Source organism: Mesoplodon mirus (genome assembly GCF_964341445.2).
Source record: "Mesoplodon mirus genome assembly, chromosome: 4".
NCBI lineage: Eukaryota > Metazoa > Chordata > Mammalia > Artiodactyla > Ziphiidae > Mesoplodon > Mesoplodon mirus.
This window is the reverse complement of record NC_138979.1, coordinates 151,761,326-151,778,322: the sequence shown is the minus strand read 5'-3', so window position 1 is coordinate 151,778,322 and position 16,997 is coordinate 151,761,326. Positions and strand designations below refer to the sequence as shown.

The 16,997-nt window shown below is 53.0% G+C and overlaps 1 protein-coding gene across 1 annotated transcript in view; it reads left to right on the top strand.

Annotated features, from left to right (window-relative positions):
* The window catches only part of SPTB (spectrin beta, erythrocytic), a 128,692-nt gene that overhangs the window by 75,647 nt on the left and 36,048 nt on the right, over nt 1-16,997 (top strand). The window contains exons 3-15 of the mRNA XM_082616970.1: nt 1,572-1,723; nt 3,241-3,414; nt 4,618-4,709; nt 5,109-5,189; nt 5,511-5,626; nt 5,999-6,111; nt 6,937-7,124; nt 8,913-9,030; nt 10,122-10,280; nt 11,204-11,506; nt 12,223-12,373; nt 12,983-13,853; nt 14,799-14,936. Coding sequence (XP_082473096.1) covers nt 1,572-1,723; nt 3,241-3,414; nt 4,618-4,709; nt 5,109-5,189; nt 5,511-5,626; nt 5,999-6,111; nt 6,937-7,124; nt 8,913-9,030; nt 10,122-10,280; nt 11,204-11,506; nt 12,223-12,373; nt 12,983-13,853; nt 14,799-14,936 — 2,656 coding nt within the window. The remainder of the gene's footprint in view (nt 1-1,571; nt 1,724-3,240; nt 3,415-4,617; nt 4,710-5,108; nt 5,190-5,510; nt 5,627-5,998; nt 6,112-6,936; nt 7,125-8,912; nt 9,031-10,121; nt 10,281-11,203; nt 11,507-12,222; nt 12,374-12,982; nt 13,854-14,798; nt 14,937-16,997) is intronic.

Genomic DNA, 16,997 nt, shown 5'->3' with positions numbered 1-16,997 from the left:
AGGAAGGAATTTGATGCTGTGAGCCTCAGAAACTGCCAGGCTTATACCCTCGAGGCCATGCTGGCTGGGCTCCTCTTTTTGTTGTTATTAAGTCAGACATTTAATAATTTAAGAAGCCAACCGTTCCACAGTTTGGGCTCAGCTGAGCAGACGTTTAGCTTGTTCGCACGGCACTGACAGTCCCTCCTGGCTGGACTGCTCGGAGTCTGCCCTGGCTGTGACCAATCTGAACACACTCTCCCCAGGGACCCTCCATGGCCTCCCCAGGGACCAGGCCCATGACCACATGGCCAGGTCATCTCCTGCCTAGAATCCTCCGCCAGAGTGCCCAGAAGCAGGTTGCCATAGACTGTTCACTAAAGCAAACTTCTCTTCCTGTTTCTATCTTTTCTGCCCCTCTTCTCTCTCTCTTTCACCCTGTCCCCATTCTTTCTGCTATCCCAGCCTCTGTCCTCTCTCCAGCATCTTGATCAAGCTTCCCAGCCCTAACCATACAGGTACCAGCATTTATTTTACAGTACCCTGTATTTTAACAGAGGTGTTAAAAGGTAGCCCACCCGAACTGGTACAGCCTGGGCTGGAAGCTTGGTTTGGGCTGAGGCTGATTTAGGCTGGGGGTGGCATGTCAGCTTCCCAGGTTTGAAGATGGAAAATCCTGCCTGCCATTCTGCGGGAGAGAAGGAGAGCTTAGTGCCATGCACAGCCCCCACCCCAAGCCCCCACTACCCTTCACCCTACGTGGATCACACATTCCACATGACCTCACTGTTTCCATGCTCATCTTTCTCCTCTACCTACCAGCAGCTCCTTGAGGGCAGGCAGTTTGTTTTACTTTTATGTATCAGCAGGCCTGGCGTAGGAGCTGAATAAACCTCTGCACAGTCAGCTACAGTACAGCTCTGGAGACCTACTGCGTGCCAGACGCCAGGCCTTGGGGATTTAGAAGTGAACAAGACAGACAGATTTTGCTGGGCTCAAGGAGCCTGCAGTCTTGCAGGAAAGACAGACTTTCAACTAATCTGAGTATGAGGAGAGAGAAATGAGAAATGCAGATGCAGGGGTCGGGGCACACAAGGAGAGACAGAACCTAGGCAAGAGCTTAGGTTCCTGGAGAAGCACTGTTTCCACTGACTCCTAAAGGATGACTAGGAGTTAGGTGAACGGGGTGAGGGGTGGAGTGTCCGAGAGAGAGCATTCTAGGCAGAGGGAATATTTGTTGGATGGGTGTACGGGTGAACCTGGCATTGAATTCTGAGCTCGCTGGCCCAGTGGTCCAGAGCATTCTGATGCGCACAGGGAAGCAGGTGACTGGATTAGGGGTGTCTTGATACCGTGGTGGTGGAAGTTACCTCTTTATTACCCCAGTCATGGCACGTGGACCTGTGAAGCCAAAAGGTTACGCTCTGGTCAGAAATGCTCCTCAGAAGGGGATGGAATAGATACATCAACCTCCTCTGCCAGGGATGGGGCAACTCTGGGGTTAAGGTGAAAACCCCTTCGGCCCCATGTCACATTGCAAATGGACCCTGCCAACCTCAGGCACCTCACCCAAGGCTCTTCTCCCCACCCAGATGAGCGGGAAGTTGTTCAGAAGAAAACCTTCACAAAATGGGTGAACTCGCACCTGGCGCGCGTGTCCTGCCGCATCACTGACCTCTACAAGGACCTGCGGGATGGGAGGATGCTCATCAAGCTGCTGGAAGTGCTCTCTGGAGAGATGCTGGTAAAGCCCCTTTCCCCAGGCCCTGTGGCTGCTGCTCCGCCCCTCTTCAGGAAAGACATGGTCTGGGGGCCTCTCCAGTTCTCATGGCCTTCCAAGGTTTCTCCCTATTCTTTTTTTTTTTTTTTTTTTTTTTTTTTTTGCTGTACGCGAGCCTTTCACTGTTGTGGCCTCTCCCGTTGCGGAGCACAGGCTCTGGACGCGCAGGCTCCGGATGCGCAGGCTCAGCGGCCATGGCTCATGGGCCCAGCCGCTCCGCGGCATGTGGGATCTTCCTGGACCGGGGCACGAACCCACGTCCCCTGCATCGGCAGGCGGACTCTGAACCACTGCGCCACCAGGGAAGCCCTCTCCCTATTCTTTTGGGAGGTTTCAGTACTAATGATGTGAGGTGTCCGTGTGGCTGACTGGGTTCCCTGAACGTGTTCATCTAAATATGTCCCAGCATAAATGCCTGGCTTTCCATCTAATATATCATCAAAACTTTTGTTAATTTTGCTGAAACATTTCAGAATTTCTTGCCTCCTCTGGCCACTCCCACCCCTTCATGCTCCTCCCAGAAGCCATGCAGAGCTCTTGACTTTCTCCTCTTGGCATCTGGTTATCTGTGACTGGCCTGCAATAGGCCCACCCTCAGCCTCCTTGCGCAGGCTAAGACATATCCCATTACCCAGCTGGAAAAATTTGCCTCCTTCTTGGAACGAGGAGGAACGTGTCAAAGATATTTTCCTGTGTATCCATCACTCTAACAAGTGGAAATTTATCACAGGCCCTCTTAGTTGTAACCCACCTGGTGGTAACGTTGCCCCTGCAGGAGAGCCAGATCAAGGCTCATGTTTTGCTCAGTTACTTCTATTATGACCTTGGGTCTGTCAGGCAGGACCTTCTTTGCCTCATTTCCCCCGTGTGTAAACCGATACCTGTACCTGATGTAGTAGCCTAAGACCTCAGGGTTTGAATGTATGGTACCACATTCATCTGTTGCCTTTTCAACTCCAGACTGAAGTTGAAGAATGCCTCTTACCCCACTAGAGAGAGTTACCACTAAGAAACCTTCAGATGATGCAGTTACTTATCAATGGTGGTCCCCTTGAGCTTTGGCTGAGGCCGTTTGGGGGTGGGGAGGGAGGAGGTTGGATGGCAGAATGGACCCATTATCAGTCACCACACTAAAAGCCGTTCTTATCACCAATCAGCAGTAAACAGTTCCTAGAACTGTGCCTTGCACATAGTAAGGGCTCAACGAACTACCTGTTATGTTACTATATTTGAATGCCACTTATCACCCACTCAGAAGCCTTTGTTTAGACCCAGGAACAGTACTGATGCAGCCCACTTGCAGAACTCTGGGTGCTCAAGAGAGGGAGCCTCTGAACTTTGCTGAAAGGATGGGGTTGAAAAGTGTCAAGGAGTGAGCATGGGAGTTGGAGTTTGGCATGGAGGGTGGATGCTGATGACCGGAGCTGGTCCAGGCGTGACCATGAGGTTCTTCCATGCCCACGGGGCATGCTGTCCCTCAGCCAAAGCCCACGAAGGGGAAGATGCGCATCCACTGCCTGGAGAATGTGGACAAGGCCCTGCAGTTCCTGAAGGAGCAGCGTGTGCACCTGGAGAACATGGGATCCCACGACATCGTGGATGGCAACCACCGCCTGGTCCTGGGCCTCATCTGGACCATCATCCTCCGCTTCCAGGTGGGTTCCCGGGGGGCAGAGGGGGTGGACGGAGCTTCCCTGGGCCAGACTGGGTTTGGGAATCTTATAAAATGGTGAATAAGTGCGAGTGTTTGCACATTCTGGGAGGCTAGAAGCCCGTCCTGTGGGACAATGCTTGTAGGAAGGAGAAACCATCCTGTGCATCGCCAAGTTGCTGAAGCTCAGGGCGAGCTGTTCAGTCAATAGCTAGTTTTTTGAGAGAGAGGATAGAAATTAGTAGCTGGGCTGAGATCTGGCTGGAAGATCTACTTTTGTCCCCTTCCCCCCACATGTGTCACTTTTTGGTTTTTTAAGTAGTTTGGTTCAGAAATTGCAAGAGTGCAGAAGATCTGCTTTTATGTTTTTCACTCAGAAGCTTTTCTCTTCCCACCCTGAAATTCAAGGTCGCTTATTTGTAAGGAATTTAGAAAGCCCGAGGGGAGGAAAGCAGGGCCTTCCACCTGCTGGTCTGGGGACAGAAAGAACCTAGTTGGAGGAGGGAAGGGCAGGGAGAAGGAAGATAACACACAGCTCCCGGCCTGAAGATCTCACCCAAGTGGTCTTGGGTGTCCAGTCTCACTCTCTGAGGGTGTGTATGATGAAACGGTAATAACAGCAGAATTGGGGAGGATGAAAAGGCAAGAGGAGCTGCTGATCAAAGTACAGCACCTTCCGGGCTTCCCTGGTGGCGCAGTGGTTGAGAGTCTGCCTGCCGATGCAGGGGACACGGGTTCGTACCCCGGTCCGGGAGGATCCCACATGCCGTGGAGCAGCTGGGCCCGTGAGCCATGGCCTCTGAGCCCGCGTGTCCGGAGCCTGTGCTCTGCAACGGGAGAGGCCACAACAGTGAGAGGCCCGCGTACCGCAAAAAAAAAAAAACACAGCACCTTCCAGCGTTCATGCCGTTCCATGGCCCAGGTGGCACGCACCTCCTGAGGAGGAATGAGGGCATCCTGCTGTTTAGTCCTGGCCTCCCCTTCAAGTTTCAAGTTGGAGCAGTCTCCTCTGACGTGGAGAAGCTGACCAAGGCAGAGAAACAGGCCTCCAGGACCCGGGGCCTCAGGCTGCGGGGCAGCTGCAGGGCTGGCGACGGGATGGACGGCTACAGAGGAGGAAGGACCGAGGGGGCCCTCCAGGGAGAGCAGGGAGGCTCTGGGCCAGATGCAAATCTAAGTCTTCCCTCTCTTGTTCCTGTGTCCACAGATTCAGGACATCGTTGTCCAGACTCAGGAAGGTCGTGAGACGCGCTCAGCCAAGGACGCGTTGCTGTTATGGTGTCAGATGAAGACGGCAGGGTATGCCCTGGGGACCAGCCAGTGCCACATTCCTCACCACCCCCTGTGCCTCCCAAGCATTGCCGTCCCCAAGGGACATAGACGCCATCACCCAGAACTACATCCATTTGGGCGTAGTTGATGCACAGTCTATCCTGACCTGATTCTTACAGGCCCGGAATACAGGATTCTATCCTCAAATTGCCTGGGTCAGACCATGGGGTCTGTTGGGGGCGAGAGTCTCTTGGGCCCACCTGATGAAGGAGCCTCTTTGTGTGACTTAACGGCTGCCCTCTTGTTGAAGGGGCTCGAGAAGGGTCCGGTCCACTCCTCTCCTGAGGTGTTGGCCCTGGGTTCACACACTTGTAGGGACCCCAGAAGAATCTGTTTCTTAGCTCTTCATGCTTTTCTTGGATGCAGCTACCCCCATGTCAACGTCACCAACTTCACCTCCAGCTGGAAGGATGGCCTAGCCTTTAACGCCCTGATCCACAAGCACCGGTAAGGGAGGGAGCGGAGCGGGAACCCCTGTGGGAGCCAGAGAGCCCTGGGGGGACTGGGACACCTTGCACTTAACGTGTAGGCTGCTGTTCAAGCGTCACAGGAATGGTACAGCCGTGGCGCCTTCTCCTCTCACCCTCGGCATCCTGCCTCCCTTAAATCCCCCTTCCTCACACGCTGGTGCTCACAGCTCCCTCCTCGGTCCCGTCTCCTCCTCTCACTTTTCCGGCTCAGCCACCTGCCTGCGTCTGCCCAGGGTCTTTGCCCTTTCGGTGGGGATGCCATGCTCCCTGCCCTCTAACAGTCTGGCTTCATCCCCAGGCCCGACCTGATTGACTTTGATAAGCTGAAGGACTCCAACGCCCGGCACAACCTGGAGCACGCGTTCGACGTGGCTGAGCGACAGCTGGGCATCATCCCGCTCCTCGACCCTGAAGGTGAGCCAGCGCCCACAAGACCGTCAGGGCACCTGGAGGAGTGTGGGCCGTGCTGGGAGAGCCGTGGGCATGGTGGCCGGGCCAGGGCTCCGCTCCAACCTGCTCTTCAGACCCAAGCTGGCTCCTGACACCTTCCCTGCCTGACTGGGGGCCCACTGTAGTCTTTCCATCCTTTTCCCTTCTTTCATTCTTTGTGGTCCTAATATGGATTTCATCCTCTCACTAAAATCGCAGCCTATTCCTCTTCCACTCTCGCCTGTCACTTGGTGCCTGTAGTTGAACTTCGTGATGGAGACACAGGGAGATGAACCCCCTGAGCCTGACATTTCCAACTTCCGATTGGTCCTGAGAGCCCACCCTTTCCCCTTGCAGATGTCTTCACAGAAAACCCTGACGAGAAATCCATCATCACCTACGTGGTGGCGTTTTACCACTACTTCTCCAAGATGAAGGTGCTGGCAGTGGAGGGCAAGCGTGTTGGCAAGGTACTGAGCTGCTGTGTAACCAGAGTGTCACCGTTTCCCTGCTTGCCACGCACAGGCCTTGACTGAGATGCTCCCTTTCTACCCTAAGAGCTTTGTGTCTGGACCCCAGCTGTGGAAGAGGGTGCACATCACCCCCCACCAACTTCCTCTGAAGCCAAGCATTGCCAGGTTAATGGCTCCCAAGCTGAATTCCAACACAGGTTGATGGTCTGTCCCAAACAAGGTCATAGCCCGTAGCTCTGAGCCGACCTTCCACCTGCAGACCCATGTCTCGTGAGCATTCCCACAGGAACAAAACAGGCTCTTTACTTGTTAGTTTATTGTGGTTTCATGCCTCTTAGGCTCCGCAGCCTACCGTACAGGGGAGCCACCCCACTGTATGGACCCTCGTGCTGGAGTCCTTTCCCCGGCTGGGTCTTTTGCCCCTCCAGGGCAGGGACTGTTTCTCATTCATCTTCGTGCACTGGTGTTTAGCAAAGACAATGCCAGGAAGCCCTCCATCCCTAATACCCACTCTTAAATAAACAGGACCTTGGCCTCTCTGGCGGCTGGATTGGAACGCACAGGCAGCTTTCTAGTCTTTTACAGGGTTCGGGAGGGGGGAGCTGCTCCTGTTCCCGAGCACAGCCAGGTCCCTCCTGACGTTGCCGGCACACTTCCAGTCCGGCCCCCTGCTCAGCAGTGGTCTTGGGCTCAGGGAACAAACCCAACATAAACGCTCCAGGGCTTGCGAGGAGGAGGACCACCTCGATTGTGGTCCCCGGTGGCATCCTCATTGGCGTCCTCGCCCTTCTGACAAGGATGAGTCACAAGGTGATTCCCTAGGTAATTGACCATGCCATTGAGACCGAGAAGATGATTGAAAAGTACAGCGGTCTGGCCTCAGACCTGCTCACCTGGATCGAGCAGACCATCACTGTCCTGAACAGCCGCAAGTTCGCCAACTCCCTGACCGGTGTCCAGCAGCAGCTGCAGGCCTTCAGTACCTATCGCACCGTGGAGAAGCCGCCCAAGTAAGGGCCTGGGCACTCGGGAGGGCGGGCATCACGGCCGAGAAACCACCTCCAGAGGGTTGGAGGGCCTGGAGAAGGAATCCGGGAGGCGGCTCCTGGAGGTTAGAGAGCTGCCCATCTGTCACCTCCTTCATCCCGTTTTGTCTCCCTGCTCCCAGGCCGTCAGCCTACAGGCAGTGGGCATTGAGTAACCCCTGACTCAAAGCCAAAGAAATACTCTCCCAGATCCCTGAAGGGGAGCAGCAGTGAAATCTCAGACTTCAGAGTCTCTTTAAAGAATGTGCTGGAAAGTTCCTCTCTCTTCTGTGCACTGAGCTGCGGGTTTGTTCTTTGGTAGTGACCTCTGCATCCACAGCCCCAGAGCTCTCCACGTGAGGCCCTGTTGATCATCAAGCACATCCTTCTTCCTCTCCCATCTGTCGCTGCTCATCCATTAACAGGGCACTTAGTCTGCCTCTCGGGACCTCTGCTCCACTCCAGCGTGTGCAGGGCCTATGTTCACATATGCACATGCAAACACAACTGTGCACACGCGTGCACACGCACACCCACACAGACACGGGGCATTCCAGCTCGCCTGCCCTTAGCTTGGCCGGCTCCCCAGAAACAGATTTCTAGCTCATCGGTGGTACCCTCTGCCTTGTTCCTCCGCCGCTCATTCATTCATGACTAGCAAGCAGGGAAAGGCGAGACACGGAGTCTGGGATGTACTATAAACAAGTATCTGATTTCTGGCCTGACACTAACCCACTTTCAAAGTCCTAAATCCAATACAGATAACATGCCCCATGAGTCTACCAGGCACTGCACACAGGGGTAGCATCTCCTGGCTGCGTAGACAGTGCTCAAGGCCACAGCCCTCCTGCAGTGCCTGTGAGCAGGCAGATGAATTAGGCTGGCCTCAGGGTGGGGACCTTGCTTACCAGCTGATCTTTGACTCCTGCGTGGTGGAGGTAGAAGTGGGTAAATACTTGGCTACGGGCAGAAATGGGAAAGTACCCAGTTACCTGAAGCTTGGACCCTGGGTTCCAGAAATCCAGCCTGCTGCCAGTTCTCAACTCCTACACCTAACCTCCTCCCAGAGCCTAGCCTTTCCTCCCCTCTCAGAAGCATCTGGGTTTTGCATTGTTGTCAGGAGAGCCGACTTATTAGTACTCAGGTGAAAGTTGGGCTCGGTGTGATATGTTCTTACGTGGATAATGCTGCTTCCACGTAAGAACATACATGGTTTTATTGACTCACTCAGCAAAAAACTGAGTGAAGAGCTAGTCAAAAGCCTTCAACTGTTTGCAGAACAGGGAAGAGTTTCTTTGTATGGATTACTAAAACTTGATACCTATAGGAATTACCAGAACAGTCCAGTTAGCCATTCCTCCGTGGAAGCAAATGACAAGCAAATGCTGCAGTAGTTGTTTTCTCTGGTTTATGTTGCAAAGACTCAACCCCTGTTAGATCTCAGTTGGCGAGTATGATAGATTGATGGATCTTTTAACAGGTAAGTAAACCTATGTAGATCCTCTTTACTTTTTTAAGAGAAATGTGTTTTGCTATCCAAGCTCCAAGATGCCAGGGTTCCATGTTCACTTAAAAAAGAACAACTGTCTGGGACTTCCCTGGTGGTCCAGTGGCTAAGACTCTGCACTTCCAATGCAGGGGACGCGGGTTTGATCCTTGGTCGGGGAACTAAGATCCCACATGCCGCATGGCCGACCAGAAAATTAAAAAAAAAAAAAAAAACTGGCTGTGGGAATCTCGACACTCATCTCCCTACCTCTTTTTTCTTGACAGGTTTCAGGAGAAGGGGAATCTAGAAGTCCTACTTTTTACCATCCAGTCACGGATGAGAGCCAACAATCAGAAAGTGTACACACCCCATGATGGGAAACTCGTGTCTGACATCAACCGGGTACAGCAACGTTTTCCATTTCACATTGCCAGTGTGTTGATTGAGCTCCTGATAAGGACACAGGGAATGGTCCCTGGACAGGGTTAAACCAAGCCACTTTCTGTGGTGTTATTAATGACACACCTGGCTATTGAGGGTGCTATCTGAGCTTAGCCCTGAGAGGTCAGACTCCACCCACCAAGCATCCATTCAGCCCCCTGTTCAGGGGTGGAGGGAGGGGCAAGATAGGTGAAGGGAATGTATTAGGTATAAAATAAATAAGATACAAGGATTTAATGCACAGCACAGGGAATATAGCCCATATTTTATAACAACTTTATATGGAGTATAATCTATAAAAATATTGAATCACTGTTATATACCTGAAACTAATACAATATTGTAAGTCAACTATACTTCAATTTAAAAAATTAAAAAAGAAAAAGAGGCAGTTGTTACACATTTCCAGCTCAAAGTTGCCATAAGAATCGGGATGCAGCGGGTTTGCCAGTGGCTTGAGTGAGCTCCTCATAAGGGCACATGTAATGGTCCCAGGACAGGGTTAAGCCAAGCCACTTCCTGTGGTGTTATTAACGACACACCTGGCTGTTGAGGGTGCTAAGTCTAGCCCTGAGAGGTCAGACTCTACCCACTGTCCACCGGTTCAGCCCCCTGTTCAGATGCCCAGAGTCCATTATTTAGAGCCAGTTTTATAGCCTATTCTCTGTAGAACCTTGAGGTTTTTTGGAGAATATTGACTACTTTTAACAGAAGGGAAATGCCTTATGACATTTCGGAGGTTTCGAGGTCTACCACCACCTGGAAGTTCCAGTGGAATGGAGGTAGCCATTTAGCCAATAGGAATTTACTGAGCACCCACAGAGGCAAATAACACTGTACTAAACCAAGAGTCTGAGGCAGATTTAGGAGAAGAGGGAACTGGGGGGTCATGACCGGTGCTCCCTGAATCTTTCATCTGCCCAGACAGGAAAGCCGAAAGGCTGTCACTGAGCTTTAATCTAGGCTCTGCCTAGATTCCTAAAATCGCTCAGTGTTGGGTGAAAGAGTCGGGACCCCCAAATCCCAAGAGCTCTCCTCTACCCCTCGTGCAGGCCTGGGAAAGCCTGGAGGAAGCTGAGTACCGGCGTGAGCTGGCTCTGAGGGAGGAGCTCATCCGGCAGGAGAAGCTAGAGCAGCTGGCCCGGCGCTTTGACCGAAAGGCTGCCATGAGAGAGACGTGGCTCAATGAAAACCAGCGGCTTGTGGCCCAGGTAAAGGGGGCCGCGCTTGGGGTTGCAGGAGAGGGGGAGCTTTCCAGAGCCCCCAGCAGACAGCAGGGCTGGAGCCCACGCTGGTCTCTCGGTGGCGGCAGCAGGATAAGCCTCTCCACAGGTCTTGCAGCCCTGCTCCCCGTGACTGGGTGGATCAAGATTCACATCTGAAAAGGAACTCTCCCAGGTTGACAAAGCCTCATTTTTAGGAAAGAGCCACACAATCCAAAAATGGCCCCAAAAGTTGTCTCACGTGAGCCAGTGGCATCACCTAGAGCCAGAGTTCAGGTTGACATTTCAGTGGTCCTCCGGGGATGTGATGAAAACAGTGCACCTCGTATGTGTCAGACATGCCCCTTGGACTCTGGCCTCTGGGGCTGTGTCACATTTCACTAGCTGAAAATTGACCCCGGGACTGATTCTCCATGAGACCATCTGTTCCTTCCCACTTGGAGCTTGGAATCAAATTTCCCCTTTCATCCCGAAAGGGGAAAGCAAGCATTCTGAGAGAATTGGAGAGTGTGCATTCACCCCAGATAGCATGGGGGTAAACCGTCTGTGTACAGCTGCATGGTTTCCTAGTGAGAAGCCCCTTCCTGCCCAGAATCGGGCAGGTCCACGCAAAGCAGGGTGGTGAGTGCCAGCACGTGGTGAAAGAGCTCTGTTAGTAATATTCACCCAGTGTTACCCACAAGGATGGCACAGTGAGTAAAATCACAAGCTTCTTGTAAAGGTTCTCGTGAGACGTTTAGTCTTTGGAACTTGGCTCTGATAAGATAGGCTGAAAAAGTGGCAGAAGTAACTCGTTGGGAAAGGGCTTTCCCGTCCAGCAGTTGTTCCAAAGGGACCCCCTGTTTCTCTGCATTTGGGGACCAGCTAAGCGGAGCCTGATTGAGCTGCCTGTTTTCCTCCCTGGGGGACAGGATAATTTCGGGTACGACCTGGCAGCTGTGGAGGCCGCCAAGAAGAAGCATGAGGCCATTGAGACGGACACGGCTGCCTACGAGGAGCGGGTGAGGGCCCTGGAGGACCTGGCCCAGGAGCTGGAGCGGGAGAATTACCACGACCAGAAGCGCATCACGGCCCGCAAGGACAACGTCCTGCGCCTGTGGAACTACCTGCAGGAGCTGCTGCAGTCCCGGCGCCAGAGGCTTGAGAAGACGCTGGCCCTGCAGAAGCTCTTCCAGGACATGCTGCACAGCATCGACTGGATGGATGAGATCAAGGTGGGCTCAGACACCCCCATCCCCCGCCCCCGTGTCCACCTGGGGCTTCAGCACCTGCCCTGAAATGGGAGTGTGCTTCCATAGGCACCTCCCAGCCCCACCTCCCTGAGTCAGAGTGGAGAATCCGAGGCAGCACAGCATCGGGCTGCATCCACCTCTCAATGGCTTAGCTCACACTGCTCCAGCCCAGATCTTCTATATTCCCCGTGATCGAGAAATCTGGGGTTCATAGTAGCACAGGTGCCAACCTGCAGGGCCTAGAAGACACAGACACCCATCAGGAGCCTGGAGAATCAGGCTCTGGGTAATCATGATTTGACTCTGGTGGGAACCCAGACCTCCCGGCACAGAGCCACCAAGAAGTCTCTCTCCTCTCCCTCTACCACAGTGGCTCTCAACTGAGGATCACATCAGACTGACCACAGAGCTTTCTAAAAATACGCATGCCCAGGCCCCAAGTCAGGGACACACATAGGAGATTGAGTGTAGGGCTTGAGCTCCTGAAAGGTGCTCCCTGAATGATTTTAATGGGCACCCCCAGTGGGAGCTCCTGCTCTGTAGCTTCTTTCCCGCTGAGCAGCAGCTGTTTTCCAGCTGCATCTGACTCATCCTGGCCCCAACACACCACGGACGCTCCCTTCAGAGGGGTCTTCTCCGAGCGGGTGGGTTTCTTCACCTCTCCTCGCTCCCTCTACCTTATCTGTCCTCTTTGCCAGGCTCACCTCTTGTCTGCCGAGTTCGGGAAGCACTTGTTGGAGGTCGAGGACTTGCTACAAAAACACAAGTTGATGGAGGCTGACATCGCCATCCAAGGGGACAAAGTGAAGGCCATCACCACAGCCACTCTTCAGTTCACTGAGGAGCCAGGTGAGGCCACAGGTGTTTTCCTGTTGAGGCCTCTGGCTCAACACTCCAGCACCCCAGCTTGGATAAATCTAGTTGTACAATTCTGCCTCTTTCATCAACTAATGGTGCAAGAAAGAAGTTTGAGGGATAGCAAAATTCTCCAGAGGGCAGGCAACTGCTTTGGCCGTCTATAGTCAGAAGGGTTTATAAGAACCAAGAAGGCATGCTCCGTCTTTCATTCTCTCTGCTAGTTCAAGTTATAGCAGAGACAATTTAGGTTTACAGCTTCTGGTCTTAGATAGGTGACCCCCACTGCCTCTTTGAAGAATCATCTTGAAATTTGTGCCTGGTTCTTTTTAAAATAATTTTACATTGTGCATTTCTATTGAGAGTTGACCCAACTTTTAACCTCTCTTATTCCTGAAGTTTTAGTGGGAATTCATTAAAAAGAACTAATTAAAAGCCTGTCCTCTAAGCAACTGGGAACTGGGACCCCCTGCGTCCAATCCCAAAGCCCCAGTGAGATGGCAGGTTCTAGACGACACAGTCCTAGCCTGGCACCTGATCTGAAGGTTGCCCTTCAGATGAAGCCCTTACCCTTTTTGTCCTCCCTCCTCCCATTCCTCCCAGGGTACCAGCCTTGCGACCCCCAGGTCATCCGGGACCGTGTCAGCCACCTGGAGCAGTGCTTCGAGGAGCTGAGCAACACAGCAGCCGGACGCAAGGCCCAGCTGGAGCAGTCCAAGCGGCTCTGGAAGTTCTTCTGGGAGATGGATGAGGCCGAGAGCTGGATCAAGGAGAAGGAGCAGATTTACTCCTCCCTGGACTATGGCAAGGACCTGACCAGCGTGCTCATCCTGCAGCGCAAGCACAAGGCCTTCGAGGACGAGCTGCGCGGGCTGGATGCCCACCTGGACCAGATCTTCCAGGAGGCTGAGGGCATGGTTGCACGCAAGCAGTTTGGGCACCCGCAGATCGAGGCCCGGATCAAGGAGGTGTCTGCCCAGTGGAACCAGCTGAAGGAGCTGGCTGCCTTCCGCAAGAAGAACCTCCAGGACGCTGAGAACTTCTTTCAGTTCCAGGGTGATGCGGACGATCTGAAGGCCTGGCTGCAAGATGCCCACCGGCTGCTCTCGGGAGAAGATGTGGGGCAAGATGAAGGGGCCACACAGGCCCTGGGCAAGAAGCACAAGGACTTTCTGGAGGAGCTAGAGGAGAGCCGCGGGGTGATGGAGCATCTGGAACAGCAGGCCCAGGGGTTCCCCCAAGAGTTTCGGGATTCCCCAGATGTGACCAACCGGCTGCAGGCCCTCCGGGATCTCTACCAGCAGGTGGTGGCCCAAGCGGACATGCGTCGGCAGAGGCTGCAGGATGCCCTGGACCTGTACACGGTGTTTGGGGAGACGGATGCCTGTGAACTGTGGATGGGCGAGAAGGGGAAGTGGCTGGCCCAGATGGACATCCCAGACACGCTGGAGGACCTGGAGGTCGTGCAGCACAGGTCAGGGCCGGCCCTTCCCTCTCGCCTCCCACTACGTGGTCTGTGCTCCTAGTGCTGGGACAGCCTCCAGATCAACAAGGGTCTCTTTGAGAGGCCATAGGATGCCTCAGAGGCATCCTAAGACAAAGGGGCTCCTTCTGGTCCAGGTGTTTGATGACTTTTCAGCTACAGCAGCCTTTATTCAAATGAATGGTGGTTGTGGTGAAGGGGGCGCAAGAGGCTGGACCCCACAAGCTCTAGCTTTCTTTGGCAGTCCCTAAACCACAGAACCCCGAGGGGCCACAGAGACCAGTTTGTAAATCACCAGTCTGCAAGGCCACTCTCATTTCCATTATTCCGATTCCATCAGCACTCTGGCATGGGAGGGCGTGCCCCCAGTCTGTGCGGCATCCCATCATCCTGAGTACAGAATCCAAGGAGTTGAGGAAAAGAAGTCACTCCTCGATCATGCCAAGGTGGTCCCACGCTGATGCTGGAGGGACCTGGGCTCTTATCTCAGAAGAGTCAGCTTTCATAACCACACGGTGCCCCACCCCTCAGCAGCTCTGCCTTCTCCTACCCAGGGGCGGAGCACCTGGCTGGGGAGGTATCCTTCAGGTCCAGGTGTCAAGGCAGTGGAATTAGGGTCCATGAGCAGCAGCTGGGGCAGTGGAAGCATGGCAGGTAGTCTCTGTGGCGATTAACACCTCCTACACCTCATTTTCCCATAAACCTCTCTGTTTAGCCAGTTGTCTTATAAGTAACCAGTTCTCTCCCAGCCTGACCCAGGAAATGCTAAACCATGAAACTGGACCCATGAACCAGAAAATAGGGTGTGTTAGCACACCTTTCTCCCCTCTTACCTGGTCAATGTATTTAGGAGGTGGGAGAAGAAAGCAAGCGCTACACATTCTGGGGACCGGCCACTGCTGCCTTACCAATCCTCATTTTCTCTGTCCACATCAGGTTTGATATCCTGGACCAGGAGATGAAGACTTTGATGGCTCAGATTGATGGCGTGAACCTTGCTGCCAACAGCCTGGTAGAGAGTAACCACCCACGCAGTGGGGAAGTGAAGAAGTGCCAGGACCACCTGAATACCAGGTGGGGTGTGGGTAGGGCTTGGGGCTAAGGGCTTCTTTTCCCGACACCTGACAGAGCCCTGGGGGTGTGGCCCAGAAGTCAGGATGCCTGCTATGCACTGCCAGGTTTGTATCCTCAGAGCTCTTGCCTCACTCAGCCAAAGTCTCCTTCTGACACTGGAGCTTTAGCAGCAAGGAGGAGAGACCTGTGTGGTGACCAGCCCAGGGAGGGAGAGAGACTTGTTCGCAGAGCTGCGAATGCTGTGCCTGGGGCGGGCATGTGCTGAGTGATGGAGCGAATGTCCTGAGTGCATCCATAGTTAGAATCAGGCCATGTGGTACTCATGTCGCATTTCCCTGGATGTTCTTAGGCAGGGAAAATTGCTTTCTGAGAGCTCTTAAGTACTGTCCATTAAAAAAAAGCTCCTGCTTGCACCAAAATGTAGCACTGGTAATGAGACTGGCTTGAATGAAGAGGAGAATTAGCAGCAAGCCTTGAGCACACTTCGTGGCCAGAACAAAAAACAGGCCCTAAGGAGCCTTTGGAGAGGGGCTGCTTTCAGTACAGGGTGTAATTGCCACGAGTTCCTTGAGGACCTCTGAGGACGGAGCATGCGCCTGTGTCCTGTTTGTTACCCTGGGTCCTACACGCACAATGGGACGTGTTCACCATCTCCCCACTACCCCGGTCCCTCTCCCCACACTTGTGCCTGAGCCCTGCTCTGCCCGAGGCAACCTTGGAGGCGGGGTTAGGGAAGACTCAGCTGTAAAGAAAAGGAGCAGCACAGTGGGGGCTTAAGAGGAGGCCAGGGGTGACTTTGGAGCCACTAGATTATCTCAGCATCCAAAGAAGGGGACTGTAGTTCAGGAGGGTCCTCTGTAATCTAAGGTTTATGCAGAGGAGGAGCATGCCTCCTTGTTCTTCTTTAGGTTTGGAGGTAACGGGATGCATGTGCATGCATGTATGTGTGTGCATGTGCATGACACACAGGAAGTACTTGTCAGCTAGTACATCTGCTGCTTTGATGAGTTATGGTCAGAGAATGATCTTACAGACCTCTAAGCCATACACCATCCTAAGTGGAATACACCAAGATACTTGTCATCCTCAGGTGAGAGAGAACCTGAGGTGTGAAAAGGTAAAATGGTTTTCCATGACATCTGAGTGTTGAAAGGTACCTGAGCCGTGTACCCCAGACAGCCTGCATCCTGCACAAACATTCCAAGCATAGGGAGCTCGCCCCGTCCCTGTGTAGCACAGCCCATTTGGGAGCAGCCCCTTTTGGGTAGAAAGTTTGATCTCATCGTGAGTAGAAATCTGCCTCCTTGAAATTCGGGCTCTGCCCGTTAGACATAACGAAACTTACCCTGATTCTTCTTCCACGTGATAGCTCTTCAAGTGTTTTTAAAGACAGTTGTCATTCTTCACCGCATCCACAGTCCTGCCACTAAGTCGCTGCTGTTCTCTCTACAGAGTGCATCCTCCTCCAACTGCGTAGTCTAAATCATGCTTGTTTTTAGGCCAGTCCAGGTTCCTCTCCTTCCCGGTTTCCAGGATGAAAAAGTATCTTTCCCTCCCTTGACTGGCTTAGAGCTTCACTTTCTACCTTGTATTGTAATTACTTTTGTCCTGAAGAACTTTTCTACTAGACTGTAAGCGAATGAAGAGCAGTATCTTTATATATTGTCCACAGTGCTCTGAGCACCAAGCATTTTGCTGTCTGAGGTTCCCTCTGTTCAGAATATTCTTTTCCCCAGTATCCACTTGCCTTAGTCCCTCGCTCAGATCTCAGCTCACGTGTCAGCTTCTTGGAGCAGCCCGCACTGTCCACCCCATTCAAAGTATCACTACCTGCTTCCCATCCAGCTCCTCTGCCTCGATCCTGTTATCTGCTTTCGTTTTTTCCACTGTACTTGTCACCACCTGATGGATTAAAAACTTATTTGTCTCTGCCCACTCGAATGAGGGCACTTTGGTTTGTTCCTTGCTACATGCCCAGAGCCTTGAACGGGGCCTGGCACAAGGCACTTGGTAGTTGTGTGATATAACACAGTGAATGAGTGACCGGGGACAAAACTGAAA